Genomic DNA, 19,173 nt, shown 5'->3' on the forward strand with positions numbered 1-19,173 from the left:
GAAAGTTTTCCCCACAAGACAACCTTCTTTTGGCCTTCCTGTCTCAAATGCCTTCCATACGGCCTGCCTCCAACCCATCAAGTTCATGCTCTGCCCCCACTCTAGAACACCATGTCATCTTGCGTGTGAAACAGCAAATAATAAAACCTGGTTTCTCCATGTGTGAATGATGTGGTGCTCCAACTGGAGGGGTCCTGAGGGCAAGATACTCCCTCTGGCATGTCCAGTTATAACAAGACTAGAACTCTCTGCCAGGGCTCACTGGGTGAAAAAGGAAAGACATATTCTCAAAGATCACAGCAGTACCTAACCCTGCCTCTGACCTGTGTGATAGCCATTGTCTGAGGTATAGAAGATGTAAGTGTTGTTGAGCTCCCCGGTGAACTCCAATCTCTTGACCAGTTTCTCCACAAGGTCATCAACTGAGAGGAGAGTTTGCCACCTGGATGTGAACAGAAGGTAGAAAGGGGCAATGGCTGAGGTATCACTATCTTGCCAAAACAAACAAACAAACAACCAAAAACAACCAAAAACAAAGACACCCCCGTTTAAAAAAAGAAAAAACCCAAAACACTCTCCCCCAAAACTCAAATCCCCAATCTCCATTCCCCAGACCTTCCCATTGTAAAAAACAGATTAGAAAATTCCAGAACATAATTCATTCCAAAGTTAATTGTTTCCAAAGAAATAAACTCGTTTTTAAATAACCCGTTAGCTTTACTTTTTATTGGCAATAGTGATGAGAGTAGAGACAAACAGAAGAAAGAGTTGTCCATTCTCAGTACTGTGTACTACAGATTCAGACAGGACTGTGCTACAAAAAAGCTTAAGATGTTTGAACTAGGAGCTGGCAAACTATGACTCATGGGCCAAAGCTTGCCCACTGTCTGTTTTTATAAAGTTTTATTGGACTACAACCATGCTCATTCATTTACACATTACCCAGGGCTGCTTTTGTGCTACAATAGCAGAGCTGAGTAGTTGTGACAGAATGTATGACCTGCAAGCCTATTAATATTTACTATCTGCCCCTTTACAGAAAAAGTTTGCTTATCCCTGGTCTACACTAAATACTTCCTAAGAGAAAGTAATGGATTTTTAAAAATTGAATTAAGATAATTTCTTGAAAATTCCAAACAGCAAGGGCAAATATTTTGATCTTGTCTAAGCTGTTGGGTCATTTGTCACAGACGACAATGGGCTCTCTTAACCAAGTAACCTTTTCTTTAAAGCAGGAGAAAAAAATTCTACCACATGGTTCAAGTTTGCAATACTTTTGCCAAGTCCTAAAAATGGGCAGTCTAATTAGTACTGGGGTCCAAAGGCCACCTCATTGAGTGTAAAGGAATGTCTCTGCTTCTGGTGCCCCATCGAAGCCTCTCTCCCACTGACCTGCTTCCCTCTATTTTTGTTTCAGAGACAACAATGTGGTGGTCCCCTCTTCATGAGCTGATTTGTAGAGTCCTTAAAACAACTCAGATTGTTGCCTAGCAGCAGCTCTTACCTTTTCCTAAATGCATTATCTAAAAACTGTATTGAAGAATTAGTCATTGGAGTCTTGGCTTGCCTAATTAGCCAGTGCTTGTTCTAAAATTTAGAAGGAAAAAAATGTTAACACCAAGTCACCACAGTCAAACAAAATACTGGATTACTAGAATAGATAAATAGAATCATTTCATTCATAATTCAGTAAGAAGGAACTAATTGGAACCTGTTTAAGCAACTTCAGACCTTCTCTCCCTTCCTGCATTCCTAAAATAGAAATTTCTGCAGATTAACTCAATCTCTCATTTTTCAGCTTCCCAGCACCTCCCAAACCATAAAAGGTCTTGGCTCCTCTGTTAGCAGCATTAAGAAATTTTAGAGGATGTCACTGGGCAACTACTGGCTAAAACGAGATTACATTTACAACTCTGATTTTATGCCTTTGGTCTACTACAATTACAAAATGGGCAAGTAACTTTACCTTTCTCTAAGTTGCTTTTTTTGAGACAGAGGTGGAGGTTGCATTGAGCCAAGATCGCACCACTGCACTCCAGTCCAAGGCCAAGCTAGAGTGCAGTGGCGCCCATTTCGGCTCACTGCAACCTGTGCCTCCCGGATTCATGTGATTTTCATGCCTTAGCCACCTGAGTAGCTGGGATTACAGGCGTGCACTACATCTGTCTAATTTTTGTATTTTCAGTAGAGATGGGGTTTCGTCATGTTCGCCAGGCTGGTCTTGAACTCCTGGCCTCAAGTGATCCTCTTGCCTTGGCCTCCCAAAGTGCTGGGATTACAAGCATAAGCCACCACACCTGGTCTGCCTTCCTCTAAGTTTTGCCTAGCCAAGACATCGGTCACCCTAGATCCTAAGGAAAAATCTTATTACAGCAATTTCCTAAAACTTCAAGTCTAAATCTGGAGGGCCCTCCCATTTAAACAAAAACATCCCCATATACTATTCTCTCTTCTCTATTCGTAAAACCCTAAGCCACCATATCTCAAACTATGCTCCTCAAAGTGTTACTAAGTTTGGGAAATGCTATATAGCATATCCTCCTGCTAGAAATTCACATTCGATCATGAATAACTCTGAGAAGTCCTGCAGCAGAGTGACTTATTTAACTCAAACTTTCCAAACTTACTTGACCATGGGAACTTTTTATTAACTTCTTTTGGAACACAGATTGCGAATGGTCCTCTAATTTAAAACCCAGTTCACTCAGCTTTGAAATTGTATTTAACAAGCACTTGCCCATAATGTGCCAGGCAATATGCTAATTGTTTCTATGTACTTGAATTCATACAGTAGTTCATAAGGGATCAAGAGCTCCCACTTCACATGAAAAAATGCAGTTAAGCATCGTGCTCATGGTCAGAACTGAGCTAGAAAGTGGTAGTTCTGAGTCTGACTTTATGACTCCTTCTTTCTATAACCTTACAAGCAATTACAATTTCTGGATAACAGACCTGAGGCAATGGAGGCCTTCCATCTTTGAACCAGGGAACTGTCTATACACCAAGCCAAATGAAGTATAAGTAATTGGCACATGAGGCAAACATATGGGTTGTCGTGGCTTTTAATCATGTCACCTGGTTCATTTTTCCATTCAACTTCCCTTTCCATCCGTATTGCTCTGTGCCACCCCTTCTTCCCATGCCTCAAAGGCTAGTGAGGGCCACCAGGAGGCTGGTGCAGTCCCGGCTATGCCAGGAGGGAGGAGAGCCTGCACAGAGGTTACCAGGAGAGCCTGAGTGATATGCCTGTAAATTGGGAAAGATGGCATTCTTTACCATTCCCTGTCAACTATCCAGCTGCTCAATGGATGTGTAGCACGAACTTTATCTGTACTTGCAATGCAAGTATACTATCGGTTGTACTAGGAACAGATGCAATTACCTCTAAAACATTGTGAAGAAAAACCCACTACATGGCTCAAAGGCTTCCTGACAAGTATATCATATAGTTAATTATACTGAGTACGGCTGAATACAAGGGATGCGGGAAGCTACCGTTCCATGGATGTTGAAGTTCTTGTTTCTTGGTGCAAAGACATTCTGGAAGGCCTTCTGGTACTGAGGTGCAGCTGTCCAAGGTGAATGAGGCGCTGGAGTGGCGATCATCATGAAGAAGGGCTCAAAGTTGGACTTGTAGTCCAGAAAGTCCAAGGAGACATTAGCCTGACACATAAAAAGATTTGTCATCTCCTACCTTACCCAATAGATGAGTATTTAATAGATAAATGTCTTCTGGTGAGCAGACAGCACAGGGTCTTACTAGCTTTTAAGCAATCTTAGCACATGATCTCATGTCATAGCCATTTGCAAGCATATTGTTGGAACAAATATATTTGGTTTTTAGGCAATACTTTAAAGACTGAGAAGCATACCAACATAAGAAGGCAATGAAGATCTTGATGATTTTATATGACCTAGAAATCATGTCTCCCACAAAGAAGGAAACAGTAACGTGGCAATTTTAGTATTAACTTACACTAATGGAGATTATGGTATCTACATGTGATGCCTTAAAGAATGTAAAAAGAGAGTCAGCTTAAAACAGTGGGAAAGGTAGATTAAGTTACCTTAAACTTATGAAAATATGCAGAAAGTAGATGTCATAAATTATGCACTGAAGTAGTGAATAACATTAGATTCAAATACATCCCACTAGAGCTTTAATACATGGACTTACATTTTTCCTTTGCTTATCAGAAGATACTTTATGAAAATGAAAGCATGCTACATATATATTGTTTTTCATTGTTCTGAAGTAATTTCATTTATTCCCAACAATAACTCAAAAGATACTGACTGTATCTATCTCCTATAACCCCTCCATCTACCTTTCACTCCAGTCCCATCAGCTTCCTTGTGGTTTCTCAAATACGCCAGGTACACTCCTGCCTCAGGGCCCTCCCACTTACTCTTCCCTGACTCTGTAGCACTATTCCCCAGATCTGCACAGCTCATTCTCACCTACTTCGAGTTTCTGCTTAAATGTTATCTAAGTAACCTCATACCCTAACTAATTTCTCTAACTGATCACCAGTTAATGACACAACACATAAGACTGTGTGTGTGTAAGTAAAATTACCTTCCACAGAATCAGGGACTTTGCTTCATTTACTGCTGAATACTGGCTACACTAGGTGCTGAACTATTGAGTGAATGAATATATAATACTATGGAAGACTGTCGTTAGAAATGCCTCAGAATAGGAAAGTCCCAATTTAACCTGCTTTCAGTAATTTTTATATATAAATACCCAATGCCCAAATAAATCCAGTATCCCTATCCCTCCATCCTCATAATGGGGGCCTGTGAAGCTGCCATCTTGTAGCTTGTGAGTAAAACTGGGGTCAAGAGTAGGTACCCTTACAAAGTAAAACCTCTACAAAGTAATCTCTATAGTCGACAAGATTAACCTTTGGAAAAGGGATTTGTTGCTGGAATTTCAAGAGCATTAGAGCTGAGCCTGGCTTATACACAAAGAAAACACCCTCAGGAGTTTGTAATCAGCTGGAAATACTCTTGGGCAGTTAGACCAAGTTACTGTGCATTTATATTACCCAACACAAACAAGTAAGATTATAGGTTTTCTAGGCAGAGTCTTCAATCAAATGTGAGCCAACCCTGTAAGGACAGAGCTACAGGGCTTCTGCAACTCACCAAAACATCTGTCAGGTAGTCCACGCTATAGTTTTCACCATGCTTCCGTGCCTTCCCATTGATAGACAGGGTGTAATTATAATACTTAGAATTCTTTTCCTATTAAAAAGAGGAAAGTCAAATTTGTTATGAGGTCAGTGCACAAAGTAGAAGTCTGAATCCATGCTGGGCTAAACTATACTCTGAGCAGTGATAAGACATTAAAAAGATAATTACTCAAGTCAATACTGAATTGGAGTTTTTGACTAGGGTTTTATTAAAGACAAGCACAGTTTCAATTGTACATTCTAGTTAAAAAGCCAGAAGTAGATCAGGTAGAAAAGCAAACTACTTTGCTAAACCATGTACAATGCAGGAAAAACATCCCAGAAAGGACTGACTCACAAGTCAATAGACCTTTTTTTTTTTTTTTTTTTTTTTAAATATGAGACTGGGTCTCTCTCTGATGCCCAGACTGGAATGCAGTGGCACAATCGTAGCTCACTGCGGCCTCAAATTCCTGGGCTCATGTGATCATCTTGCCTCAGCTTCCCGAGCAGCTAGGACTACAGGCACATGCCACCACACCCAGCTAATTTTAAAATTTTTTGTTGAGATGGGGTCTCGCCATTTTGCCCAGGCTGGTCTCGAACTCCTGAACTCAAGAGATCCTCCTGTCTCTGCCTCCCAAAGTGTTGGGATTCTAGGCATGAGCCACTACACATGGCCACAAGTCAATAAATTTTAAGGTTTTAAAATGACTAATTGTAGGCCAGGCGCGGTGGCTCAAGCCTGTAATCCCAGCACTTTGGGAGGCCGAGACGGGCGGATCACGAGGTCGGGAGATCGAGACCATCCTGGCTAACACGGTGAAACCCCGTCTCTACTAAAAAAATACAAAAAACTAGCCGGGCGAGGTGGCGGGCGCCTGTAGTCCCAGCTACTCGGGAGGCTGAGGCAGGAGAATGGCGTGAACCCGGGAGGCGGAGCTTGCAGTGAGCTGAGATCCGGCCACTGCACTCCAGCCTGGGCGACAGAGCGAGACTCCGTCTCAAAAAAAAAATAAAAATAAAAAAAAAAAATAAAATGACTAATTGTAATAGCAAATAAAGTTACGTCAATATCAGAGCTAAATTAAACATATTCTGCATCTGTAGGGCTGCATATAATTGTCACTGACTTCAGTAATCACTCACCAAGGCATACCAGTAACTCCAACCCAGAGGAACGTGTTCTAGTCCACCTGCATCTGGGGCTCCGTACTGAAAAGCAAGACAAGTAGGGACAGTTACAAGTCCTTAGATATGACCAGACCAGAAAGAAACAGGAAATTTTAGAATCTTTTTTTTTTTTTTTTTTTTTTTTTGAGACGGAGTCTCGCGCTGTGTCACCCAGGCTGGAGTGCAGTGGCGCGATCTCGGCTCACTGCAAGCTCCGCCTCCCAGGTTCACACCATTCTCCTGCCTCAGCCTCCGAGTAGCTGGGACTACAGGCGCCCGCCACCACGCCCGGCTAGTTTTTTGTATTTTTAGTAGAGACGGGGTTTCACCGTGTTAGCCAGGATGGTCTCGATCTCCTGAACTCGTGATCCACCCGCCTCGGCCTCCCAAAGTGCTGGGATTACAGGCTTGAGCCACCGCGCCCGGCCTTAGAATCTTTTTAGACCAGTGCCTGAAACAGACACTAGTCAAAAATAAACTCTAATAATCCTAGGAACTTCTAAAGCCAGAGTTGGCAAACTACAGCCAGTGAGCCAAATCTGGCCTGATGACTTCTGTATGAACAGCAAGCTGAGAATTTGTTTTAACAATTTTCAAATATAAAAGTTAATCAAAATAAGAATATTTTGTGAAATGTGACAATTATATAAATTCAAATTTTAATAATGATAAAGAGTTTTATTGGAAGACAGCCACATTCCTGTACATAGTGTAGTGTCTGTGGCTGCTTTCACGCTACAGTGGCAGAGCTGAATAGTAGCAACAGAGACATATGACCTGCAAGGCCTGAAATGTTTACTATCTCACCCACTACAGAAAAAGTCCACACAGCCTATCCCACGCAGCCTATTCATGGGGTGAATGCTGACCTGCTGATACCATAGACTGAATAGTCCAATTGACCCTAAGTAGTTCAAATAATCAGACTATGAGCTATCGACTTATTATACATTGAACATCCCAAATCTGAAAATCTAAAACTTTTTGAGTGCCAACATGACACTCAAAGGAAATGTTCACTGGAGCACTTCACATTTTCAGATTTGGACTGTTTCAGATTTGGACTGTTCAATATCATGCATATATTTCAAAATCCAAAAAATCTGAAACGCAAAATACTTCTGATCCTAAGCATTTTGGATAAGGGATAATCTGTATTTCAGTTGCCCTGCAGATGAAACCCACTTTTCGAACTTGATTTATCTGATGAGATGAATAAAATAAAGAAACCACAGAATTATCCCCCTTTATCCTTACAAGGTTTAATGCCATCCACTTAAGGCAGAATTTAATCCCTGAAAACAAAATCTTTCTACTTTAACGGGCTCTTAATTTTATATACACATCAGATGTCCTTCAACATGCAAAGCAGTGTAAGCTGTCTTTATGACCCATAGCCCCAACCAAATGACCCAGTATCCACAGTTCCTAGTTCTCATGATCCTTTTCAAACTGACTCACCTTCCTGCAGACTCACAAGGTTGCAGATTCCCCCAATTATTGGGGGGAGGGGAGAATTAACAGAAAATCCAGATCAGGTATTAAGATCTCTAGCAACTACAGATAAAGAGTATAAGTACATTTTCTCTTTGTCTTGAACCCCTAGTTTAACTGTAAGAGCTAACCCCAAACATTCTGAAACAAACTATTTCCTTTAAGCTTGGACTCTGGGTAACAGCTAAGGCCAATGTGTGAATGTGGGCACATGGAATCTAGCCTTGACAGGTCACCGGGCGTATCCCTCCATCTAGGTCTACAAGGCTGGTGTACCAGCTGCTGGCCATATACTTTAATGACCTGCAGGACCCTGACTCTGGGTACTTCATCACTAATCTCTCCACATTTTGTTGCCACTTTTCACATTACAAAATGAGTTAAGCATTAAGTTGTTATAATTCAGAAAAGATTCTAAAAATCTGAGGAAAGATTCTAAGATGAAAAAATGTCTTCAGTTAGGTACTGGTAACAGGGAATGGAAACAAAGATACCATGACAGCCACATGACAAACAGAATTCCTGAGGAAAAAGGGATGACGCATCAGACAGCAGCACTCTTAGGACAATTTTTAAATACATGCTCCTGGGACTACTGAAAGGAAGAACAAGTACCCACATCATATAAATACACTGTACTTACCCAAATCATGTAAATATGTACATGTGTACTTATACGAACATATTTACATGATGTGGGTACTTGTTCTTGCTTAACAGGCAGATTCACAGAAAACAGCGTACACCAAGAAATCCTTTAACATTAATTGATACTACTAATAAAATTAACATGAATTATATTCACATTTTAAAAGTCATTATAAAAAAAGAAAGAGATCATTGAACATACCTCATTTAAGTATTTCCCTGCAAAAAAGGTCTGATAACCACACATTGATCTGAGAATTGCTGGGAAAGTATTTGGTTCTTGGATCTTCTGCCAGGACTTGCTACTGCAGTTCCCCTCTAGAGTGTTGTTCACAACATGATGATTATGTGGGTACTTTCCTGTCAGGATACTGGCTCTGCTGGGGCAGCAGAGAGCACTTGGCACATACTACAAAGGAAAGGAAGCAAAAAGGACAAAGTCACACAAGAAAGATGAACTTCTCATCATTGCTAAAGAGGGTAAAGAAAAGCTCCTTAATACTCTAACTTCAAATATGTCGTTTCTCATGGAATATATGTATTTTTTTCTACACATGACATACTTCAGGGCTGCTTTAAGTCACATAGTGGAGACATCAAAGCAGATAAAACAAACTGAGAATACAGATTTCTTTTTCAAGTGGCTTCTTTCTGCAGGATAATAGTAATTCTATTCTCATCCGCCATAGAGGTTTTTTTTTTTTTTTTTTTTTGAGGCAAGGTCTCACTCTGTCACCCAGGCTGGAGTGCAGTGGCACAAGCACAGCTCACTGCAGCCTCGACTTCCTGGCGCAAGTGATCCTCCCAAACAGCCTGGAGTACAGGCGCTTGCCACCACTCCTGGCTTTTTTTTTCATTTTTTTATTTGTAGAGATAACATTCTTCCTATGTTGTCCAGGCTCATCTAAAACTCCTGGATTCAAGTGATCCCTCCACCCTGGCCTCCTAAAGTGCTGGGATTACAGGTGTGAGCCACTGCACCCAGCCAGAAATAATATTTATACATGAGGAGCACAGCATGGTGAGAGATGGGTCTTAACCAAAGATAGAATACTACCAGGATCTAATTGAGACACAGTGGTTCATTTGCAGGCTGATCTGCAGCTTTACACATTTCCTATATCACTTTAAACACTGGACACAGACTTTTTTCCCTACTGTAATTATATTTCCATTAGCTACTGTCAGCAACAGACTTTCCCCATTCTACCCAATCATATTGGTACACATCACCCAGCCACTTCACAGAAAGGTAATACTAGCTTACACTTGGACCAGCAGAGAAGGAATGAGCATTTGAGCACAGACTCATGCCAAAATTGGGTATTATCCTTTTAATACTAGCAAGCCTTTTTGCCTTTCAAATTCGATTTGGCATTTTAAAATAACAGTGAGGATGAACATTCTCCACAGGTACCGACCAACTGTTTGTGTGTTCATATGCTTTGCTCATTTTTTTCCTCTAGGGCTGTTGGCCTCTTGTTACATAAGATTTAAGTTAAGGAAGAATTCAGTCATGATACAAATACTTCCCATTTTTACTTTTGCCTTTTAATTTTATTAGATGTTTGACTTCTTAAGTTTAAATTGGCAACTCTTAACTCTTTCCCTTTTTGCTTTCTGATCAATTTTATAGCCAGTACACAGTTTATCTTAATATTACATTTTGGCATCTGGTAGAGCAATTTCTTTTTTTTGAGACAGTCTTACTCTGTCACTCAGGATGGAGTACAGTGGTGCGATCTCAGCTCACTGCAACCTCCGCCACCTCAGGGTTAAGCAATCCTCCCACCCCAACTTACCAAAGTAGATGGGACCACAGACAGGCACCACCATGCCTGTATTTTGTTGTTGTTGTTGTTTTGAGACGGAGTCTCACTCTGTTGCCCAGGCTGGAATGCAGTGGCACAATCTCGGCTCACTGCAACCTCCACCTCCCGGGTTCAAGTAATTCTCCTGCCTCAGCCTCCCGAGTAGCTGGGCTTATAGGTGCCCGCCACCACACCTGGCTAATTTTTTGTATTTTTAGTAGACATGGGGTTTCACCATGTTGGGCAGGCTGGTCTTGAACTCCTGACCTCAGGTGATCCGCCCGCCTACGCCTCCCAAAGTGCTGAGATTACAGGTTTGAGCCACTGTGCCCGGCCCAATGCCCAGGTATTTTTAAGTATTTTTAGTAGATATAGGATCTTGCCATGTTGCCCAGGCTGGTCTCAAACTCCTGAGCTCAAACAATCCACCTGCCTCAGCCTCCTAACGTGCTGGGATTATACAGCCACTGTAATTTTTTTAAAAAATTACTTTGATTATTCTCATCTATTTATTATTCCAGATAACTTTTGGAATCGTTTGAGTCTAAAACAATCTTGTTAAGATTACAACTAGAATAAACATTTTATTATATAATATTGTGTCTTAGTTGAGCACAGTGGCTCACACCTGTAATCCCATCTATTTGGGAAGCTGAAGCAGAGGATTACTTAAGGCCAGGAGTTTGAGACCAGCCTGAGCAATAGAGCGAGACCCTATCTCTAAAAAAAAGTGGAAAAAAATTAGGCGAGTGTGGTGATGCATGCCTGTAGTCCCAGTTACTTGGGAAGCTGAGGCAGGAGGATTGTCTGAACCCAGGAGTTTGAGTTCAGGTCTTCAGTGAGCTATGCCACTGCACTCCAACATGGGCGACAGAGTGAGACCCTGTCTCAAAAAAAAAAAAAAAAAAAAAGGAAAAGAAATGTATATAAAATGATGTGCATATCTATGTATCAGATATTTTTTATCTTACCACTCACATCATTTTGTAACTTACATAGGTCATAGTCATTTCTGGCCCCAACCAGTTACTCTTAGAGAGTTTATAAATTATAAATGAGGTCGGGCATGGTGGTTCACACCTGTAATCCCAGCACTTTGGGAGGCCGAGATGGGAGGATCACTTGAGCTCAGGGGTTCCAGACCAGCCTGGGCTACATAGTGAGTGAGACCTTTTCTCTACCTTTATATAAAATAAAAATAAACAATTATGAATATTTTCTTTGTCTCCCACCTTCTATTTTTCTAACTGATTACATGGAAGAAAAAAAAATTCATTTTTTCATTTTTATCTTGAATTCTAGTGATTTTAAAGGGTTTTCAATAATTCTCCTGTGTTCCTAGATAGAAAATCCAAACAATCAGAAGTAATTTTTCCAATATTTTTACCTCTTATTTCCATAAGACTTATGACAATGACTAGTCGGAACAACATTAAATGGAGCACTTGTTTCATCTCTAACAGCAATGCCCTGAGTCTTTTACCTTATGTATTTGAAATAGTCATCATAGTCAGGATGTATTCTTATAACAGCTTAATACATTACCAGGAAAGAATGCTAAAATTTCAGAGTATTTTCTAGTATCTATTGGGAAGAACAATAAATTTTCCTTCTTTCAATTACTTGTATCATGTTGGTAGACATATAATAAGCAACACCACGTAGTATATACTATAAGAAGTCAGGCATTGGCCGGGCGCAATGGCTCATGCCTGTAATCCCAGCACTCTGGGAGGCCACGAGGTCAGGAGATCGAGACCATCCTGGCTAACACAGTGAAACCCCATCTCTACTAAAAAAAATACAAAAAGTTGGCCGGGTGTGGTGGCAGGTGCCTGTAGTCCCAGCTACTTGGGAGGCTGAGGCAGGACAGTGGCATGAACCTGGGAGGCGGAGCTTGCAGTGAGCTGAGATCGCGCCATTGCACTCCAGCCTGGGTGACAGGGCGAGACTCTGCTTCAGAAAAAAAAAAGAACTCAGGCATTGGCTAGGGCAAGGTAGCTCATGCCTGTAATCCCAGCACTTTGGAAGGCCAAGGAGGGCAGATCACTTGAGGTCAGGAGTTCAAGACCAGCCTGGCTAACATGGTGAAACCCCGTATCTACTAAAAATACAAAAAATTAGCAGGGCATGGTGGTGGGTGCCTGTAATCTCAGCTACCCAGAGGGCTGAAGCAGGAGAATTGCTTGACCCCGGGAGGCGGAGGTTGCAGTGAGTCGAGATCGCGCCACTGTACTCTAGCCTGGGCGACAAAGCGAGACTCCATCTCAAAAAAAAAAAAAGAAAAAGAAAAAAAAGAAGTCGGGCACTGACAGAAGTGCTCTACACCTATTAACTCAACCTCACAACAACTCTGAAGATGATTTTGGTACTCCCTTTTATAAATGGGGAGGAAACGGGCCAGAGAGGTTAGTTTGTCCAAGGTCACACTGCTAGAAAAGAGGCAGAGAGGGTATTCCAGACTAGGCGGTCCGGCTCCAGAGTCTGAGCACTTAAACTTAACACTGTGCTACTATTCAAGGGATTTCCTGATAGTAAGCTACCCTTACATTCCTAGACTACCATTCACTTGGTTATGTACATGGTTCTTGAAAATGAATTGATACTTTATTTTGAATTTCTGCATCTATATTTATGGGGTGTGTGTGTTGCTATTTGTCAGTTTTGGCTATCAGGGTTAATTGGGTTTTACCATGGAAAAGTTCACACAGCATACATATATCTTGATTTTTTTATAATCCATTTTCAAACCTCAAATGGTGAGGTTTAAAATAAAATTCTCTAGTTCTGAGACTGGCTTAGAAATATCTGCAATTCATCTTCAATTGATAAGAGGTAATATTTCAACGAAAAGAGTTTATATCACATTAAATAAATCCTTCAAATCAGGCATTTAACAAGGAAAAAACCACATAGATCATACCAGATTCTCGAGAAGAGTGTTTCTTCTTAGAATACAAACAGTTAAATTAACAAAATTGAATTAGCTTTCAAACTTACAGCGCTGGAAAAAGTCATCCCCATCTCTCCGATGAGAGCTTTTGTTTTCTTCAGTGGTGTCTGTAAAAGTACGTAATTATCCATTAAACAATTTATTCCAATAAACTGAGACACACAGGCCAGAATTCCTGTTTGGTTACATCTTACTCAATCTTTTATTCCCAAATGGTCAGCTCTAAGCAACAGCCAAAGACAGTCCTGTATGATTCTAGAGAAAGGTTTGGTTCCAGCCAGCTCCATCCTGCATAAAAGTGCAGGAGGTCAAAATGCTTGCAGGAAGGGAAAGTTCAGTCAATGGCAATAACATCTTTGTGCCCTTATTAGTCATCTGCCCCCATATAAGGCAGAGAGGGCAGATCTATTTCCATGAATTAATCTTTAGAAGTAGGATGTGGGAAATGATATACAAAGGGAACCTTCCGCCCTATAGAACAGAAGTAAGACAACAGTTGGATTCTGAAAGCCAGACGAGGCCCCAGGGCTGAGACTGATTCACACCTCACACACTCAGACGCACACTGTTCAACTACCAGCTACTGTTGTCTGCATAGACCCACCAGCACCTCAGGATAAGGACTTGAACCAGGTGGTAAGCAGGTGTACACAGAACACTGTCAGGCAAAAGGCTACTCAGAAACTACTTTATGTCCTGCTTTTCATCTTTTGTTCAAAATCTAAGATCCTTACAAGTACAGAGACAATTAAGTTCCCCCTAGAGTGAGGACAAACATATGAAGACAGTCATTTAAATACGAATAAAAGGAATACTAATATTCTTCAGATTCTAGACAAAAAAAGCACTATTGTAAGAGGTCATTTTAGTTGTAATATGAGTCAGTTCATGATGATTCTGAGATACCTTTGAAACCTAAGACCATACTGAATGCAGTTTTAAGTATATTTTGTTGTGAAATAATTCCTTAAAGATCCCTAATCTAAGGCCGGGCACGGTGGCTCAAGCCTGTAATCCCAGCACTTTGGGAGGCCGAGATGGGCGGATCACGAGGTCAGGAGATCGAGACCATCCTGGCTAACATGGTGAAACCCCGTCTCTACTAAAAAATACAAAAACCTAGCTGGGCGAGGTGGCGGGCGCCTGTAGTCCCAGCGACTTGGGAGGCTGAGGCAGGAGAATGGCGTGAACCCGGGAGGCGGAGCTTGCAGTGAGCTGAGATCTGGCCACTGCACTCCAGTCTGGGCGACAAAGCGAGACTCTGTCTCAACAACAACAACAACAAAAAAAAACAAGATCGTTAATCTAAATATGTAAGTAGGTTAACAGGAGCCTCATTTTTAATAATGTATAAATGACTTTTCCCCATTGTTTTGTATAAATACAAAACCTATGGAATCCATAAACTCAAAAGGATGAGGATTCTAACTTATCCAAAAAAAGCTCTGATAATTTCATGAGTAGATTCAGAAGAGGCTGCCAAGAGACGCCAGAGATGCAGAAGATCTTCGCCAACCTTCCGAAGCAAAGTCATCAACCATACTCTCCTCAAAGCCATCACTGGGTACCATCCTCAGGAAAAGAATACTGGGCTTAATGAGACACTGGCTTGATTAAAAAAAAACCTGAGTTACTATGAGGACATTCGAAGATGAAATGAAGATTCAAAGAGTAAGTGGAGAAAAGGACCAGAGTTGACTGTATAGGACTTAATTGTCAAACTGATAAATATGTAAAACTATGAAAGAATATCTGATTTACGGTAATATTGTGTAATAACATTTATTAAACACAACGTGTGCCAGGCATTAATCTAGGCAGTGGTGGACAGAGGATAGTCCTTGCCCTCATGATCCCTGAACTCTCGGGGACTTAAAACAACTAACAGGTAAACAATCAGTCATTTCAGGTGGTGATAAGTGCTGTGAAGAGAATAAACCAGGATGATGTGATTGCAGCTGGTGGGAGGAAAGGGGAACTACTTTAGATGGGTGGTCAGGAAAGGCCTCTCTTTCAGGAGGTAACTTGTACAGAGAGCCATGCGATGAGGAGTCAGTCACGCAAAGATTCAGAAGATGTTTCAGGCTGGGTATATAGCAATACAAGGGCTGCCAGAGGAAGGAGAGAGGCACCTGGGAGGAAACAGAGAAGCCAGTGTGGTGATGGAAGCAGCTTACTGAGGAGAAGGGAGAGGGAGGTAAGATGAGGTCAGAGAGGTAGGCAGGAGTCAGTGATGCAGGGCCATATAGGAATTTAGACTTTAGGCCCGGTGCAGTGGCTCACGCCTGTTATCCCAGGACTTTAGAAGGCAGAGGCAGGAGGACTGCTTGAGACCAGGAGTTTGAGACCAGCCTGGGCAACATAGCAAGACCCTGGCTCTACAACAAATACAAAAATTAGCTGGGCATGGTAGTGCGTGCCCGTAGTCCCAGTTACTTGGGAGGCTGAGGTGGGAGGATTGCTTGTGCCCGGAAGTTTGAGGTTATAGTGAGCTATGACTGTACCACTGCAATCTAGCCTAGGCAAGAAGAGTGAGACTTTGTCTCAAAAAAAAGTTATTAACTGTCATCTTTATACTGCTAACAATAGTACAAAAGATAATAATCATCTGTGCTTAATTGAAAAAGTCCCAAACAAGAAACCATACTGTACCCAAAATGTGTATGTGTCTCTATGCAAACTAGAAGGAAAAATGAATCCTTAAGATCTAGGCAAAGACAGCGGCTGATCAAGTTAAGGTCACGCAAGAGTCTTTAAGCAGTAGCCAATTTCATGTCCTCATGTGGGCAAACATGTTTCTCTGCTCACCCCAAGCAGAATCCTTTTCATTAAAACCCTAAAGAATCATTTACTTTCCTGGTTCCATGTATAGTTGTTCTGAAATGACACTTCTGATAATTCTGTGGCTAAAAATGGAAATTGTCTTGCTTTCAATTAAGCAATGACATATTTATTCTTCCCCGGCCTGGCACAGTGGCTCACACCTGTAATCCCACCACTTTGGGAGGCTTAAGTTGGCAGATCACTTGAGGTCAGGAGTTTGAGACCAGCCTGGCCAATGGTGAAACCCCATCTCTACCAGAAATACAAAAATTAGCCGGGCATGCTGGTGGGTGCCTGTAAACCCAGCTACTTCAGAGGCTGAGACAGGGGAATCGCTTGAACGTGGGAGACGGAGGTTGCAGTGGGCTGAGATGGCGCCACTGCACTCCAACCTGGGTGACAGAGCAAGACTCCATCTCAAAAAAAAAAAAAAATTTCTTCCCCTACCTTTTATCATAGTTTCTTCCATCACTTGCCTGAGGTTTTGGCCAAATGTCACTTTTCTCTTTTTTTTTTTTTTTTTTTGAGACAGAGTCTCACTCTGTTGCCCAGGCTGGAGTGCAGTGGCACAATCTCGGCTCACTGCAAGCTCCGCCTCCTGGGTTCACGCCATTCTCCTGCCTCAGCCTCCCGAGTAGCTGGGACTACAGGCACCCGCCACCACGCTCGGCTAATTTTTTTGTATTTTTTAGTAGAGACGGGGTTTCACCGTGTTCGCCAGGATGGTCTCGATCTCCTGACCTCGTGATCTGCCTACCTTGGCCTCCCAAAGTGCTGGGATTACAGGCGTGAGTCACCGCGTCAGGCCAATGTCACTTTTCTTAAATGATTTTTTTTTTCCCGAGATGGAGTCTTGCTCTGTCACCCAGGCTAGAGTGCAGTGGCACAATCTTGGCCCACTGCAACCTCCACCTCCTGGGTTCAAGTGATTCTTCCGCCTCAGCTTCCCGAGTAGCTGGGACTACAGGCACATGCCACCATGCCCGGCTAATTTTTGTATTTTTAGTAGAGACGGGGTTTCACCATGCTGGCCAGGCTGGTCTTGAACTCCTGACCTCGTGATCTGCCCACCTCGGCCTCCCAAAGTGCTAGGATTATAGAGGTGAGCCACTGCGCCCAGCCGTGAATGATTTTTAAAAGAGCAACTTATGCTTCTGTGAAGAACAGTGTGTCCACCACACTACAATGATGTTTAAGTAAAATCAAGAAAGTGGTAAGAACAGTGTCCTGGCAAAATAAAAAATAAAAACAGAGTCCCACAGATACGTGGAACAAATACAATGAAATGTTAAAGATGATGCTACTATATAAAAGAACATTTCAAAGATGCCTGAAACATTCCACTATAAATCTAAATCATGTTGTAAGCACTATCTACAATCCTTTGACCTGAGTTAGTCTGGTAGGGGTTGACCACTGTTTATTTTGCCAACTATGGCAGCAATCTGCAATCTTTTTTAGGTTAGAGCTCTCTTTCCCCAAAAATGAAGATATTATATACAAAGTTTTACATGTAAATTAAGGAGTTCCATGATGTCACTGGCATCCCCGAATGTCACCTGCAGACTCACTGACCTATGATGTGATTATGCTGGTGTGGGTATGTGGAATGAAATCTGATTATCATCACAGTATTCTAGAACAGGAGAAAAAGCATGGTACTCTGAGATCATAAGATACCCAGGCTTTGTCCAGTATTAGCTATGTGAACCTTAGTCATGTCACTTAACCAGCTTCCAGTTTTAGTTTCCTTTTAAGATAAGGATACTATGTACAGTAGAGGACTCCCGTGATGACTGAAGCACAAGTATAAAAATCCTCATGCTCTGCTCAGCTCCAAGTAAGTTCTCAAATGCTCTTGTCTTAGCTCTTCCCCTTGGAGTCCTGTTTGGCAATTAGTGGTAGAATATTCTGAAAAAGGCTAGAAGATAATCCAGAATTCTTGAGTTGGGAACATTAAATCTGACTTATCTCCTCTACTCAACTTTGGTACCTCTCTCCAGTAGAAACACTTATTTAAAAAAAGAATCTCGGCCGAGACAATGGCTTATGCCTGTAATCCCAGCACTTTGGGAGGCTGAGGTGGGGGGATTACTTGAGTCCAGGAGTTCAAGACCGGCTTGGGCAACCTGGAGAAATCCTGTCTCTACAAAATATTAAAAAATTAGCTGGACGTGGTGATGTGTGCCTGTAGTTCCAGCTACTAGGGAGACTGAGGCAGGAAGACTGCTTGAGACTAGGAGTTCAAGGCTGCAATGATCCTTGATTATACCACTGCACTCCAGCCTGGATAACAGAGCAAGACCCTGACTCAAAAAATCTGCTGCTGGCTTAACGAAGCAAATTGGATTAACATACTAAAAGGAAGAGACCTCAAATACACACAGACTACAGCCGTGGTTTATAAGAATTGAAGAAACTGAACTCTGAATACCTCATATTTAAGTAAAGAATTTTGTTTTCAACACCTAAAAAACCCTGACCTTTTAACTGAGTACTGTAGTCACTGCTAGAGAAGGCTTGCTTTTTCTGGACAAAACACTCTTCAAGGACACAATTTTTTTTTGTTTAAATAAAAAAGGAATGTTGTGAGCAGACAAGTGCAGTAGTTGGAAGAGTAGTGAAACTAAAGTGTAGGAGGAAAATTAAATCAAGATTGATGTCAACATGGCTTGGTAGAAACTAACAGACAATGAAGCATATATGGCAGGAAGAAGTGTGTAATCAAAATGCAAGCATCTTAAACATCAGCTATAAAAGACTCAAGCTCTTGAGCACAACCTAAGAAATATATTTTACAACTCGGGAAGAAAGATAGATAATGATTACCTTTAGCAAGTGTAACACACACACTCACACACGGCCATTTTCTATTCTACTCTATTCCAGAGGAAATAAAAAACGTTGATAGTCACTAAACTGATTTCACAACTCACTCACGGGTTGGGACCAGGGGCTTGAAGGACACTGAGCGAGGGTGTGTAATTACACAAGAAAAGTTAGGAACATCTTGCCTGGAGTATTTCATAGTCTCAGCATTCAGCTGAAAGCAAAAAGAGAACTGAAACGAATAAAGCAATAAAACATTTGG

At 41.6% G+C, this 19,173-nt stretch overlaps 1 protein-coding gene across 1 annotated transcript in view; it reads right to left on the bottom strand.

Moving 5' to 3' along the window:
• GNS (glucosamine (N-acetyl)-6-sulfatase) overlaps positions 1–19,173 on the bottom strand; it is a 46,160-nt gene that overhangs the window by 25,535 nt on the left and 1,452 nt on the right. Inside the window, exons 2-8 of the mRNA XM_015152207.3 lie at positions 13,307–13,366; positions 8,698–8,904; positions 6,330–6,395; positions 5,155–5,253; positions 3,496–3,663; positions 1,505–1,587; positions 324–442 (exon numbers count right to left, since the gene is read on the bottom strand). Coding sequence (XP_015007693.1) covers positions 324–442; positions 1,505–1,587; positions 3,496–3,663; positions 5,155–5,253; positions 6,330–6,395; positions 8,698–8,904; positions 13,307–13,366 — 802 coding nt within the window. The remainder of the gene's footprint in view (positions 1–323; positions 443–1,504; positions 1,588–3,495; positions 3,664–5,154; positions 5,254–6,329; positions 6,396–8,697; positions 8,905–13,306; positions 13,367–19,173) is intronic.

This window comes from Macaca mulatta, chromosome 11 (assembly GCF_049350105.2).
Source record: "Macaca mulatta isolate MMU2019108-1 chromosome 11, T2T-MMU8v2.0, whole genome shotgun sequence".
In the NCBI taxonomy this organism is placed as follows: Eukaryota; Metazoa; Chordata; class Mammalia; order Primates; family Cercopithecidae; genus Macaca; species Macaca mulatta.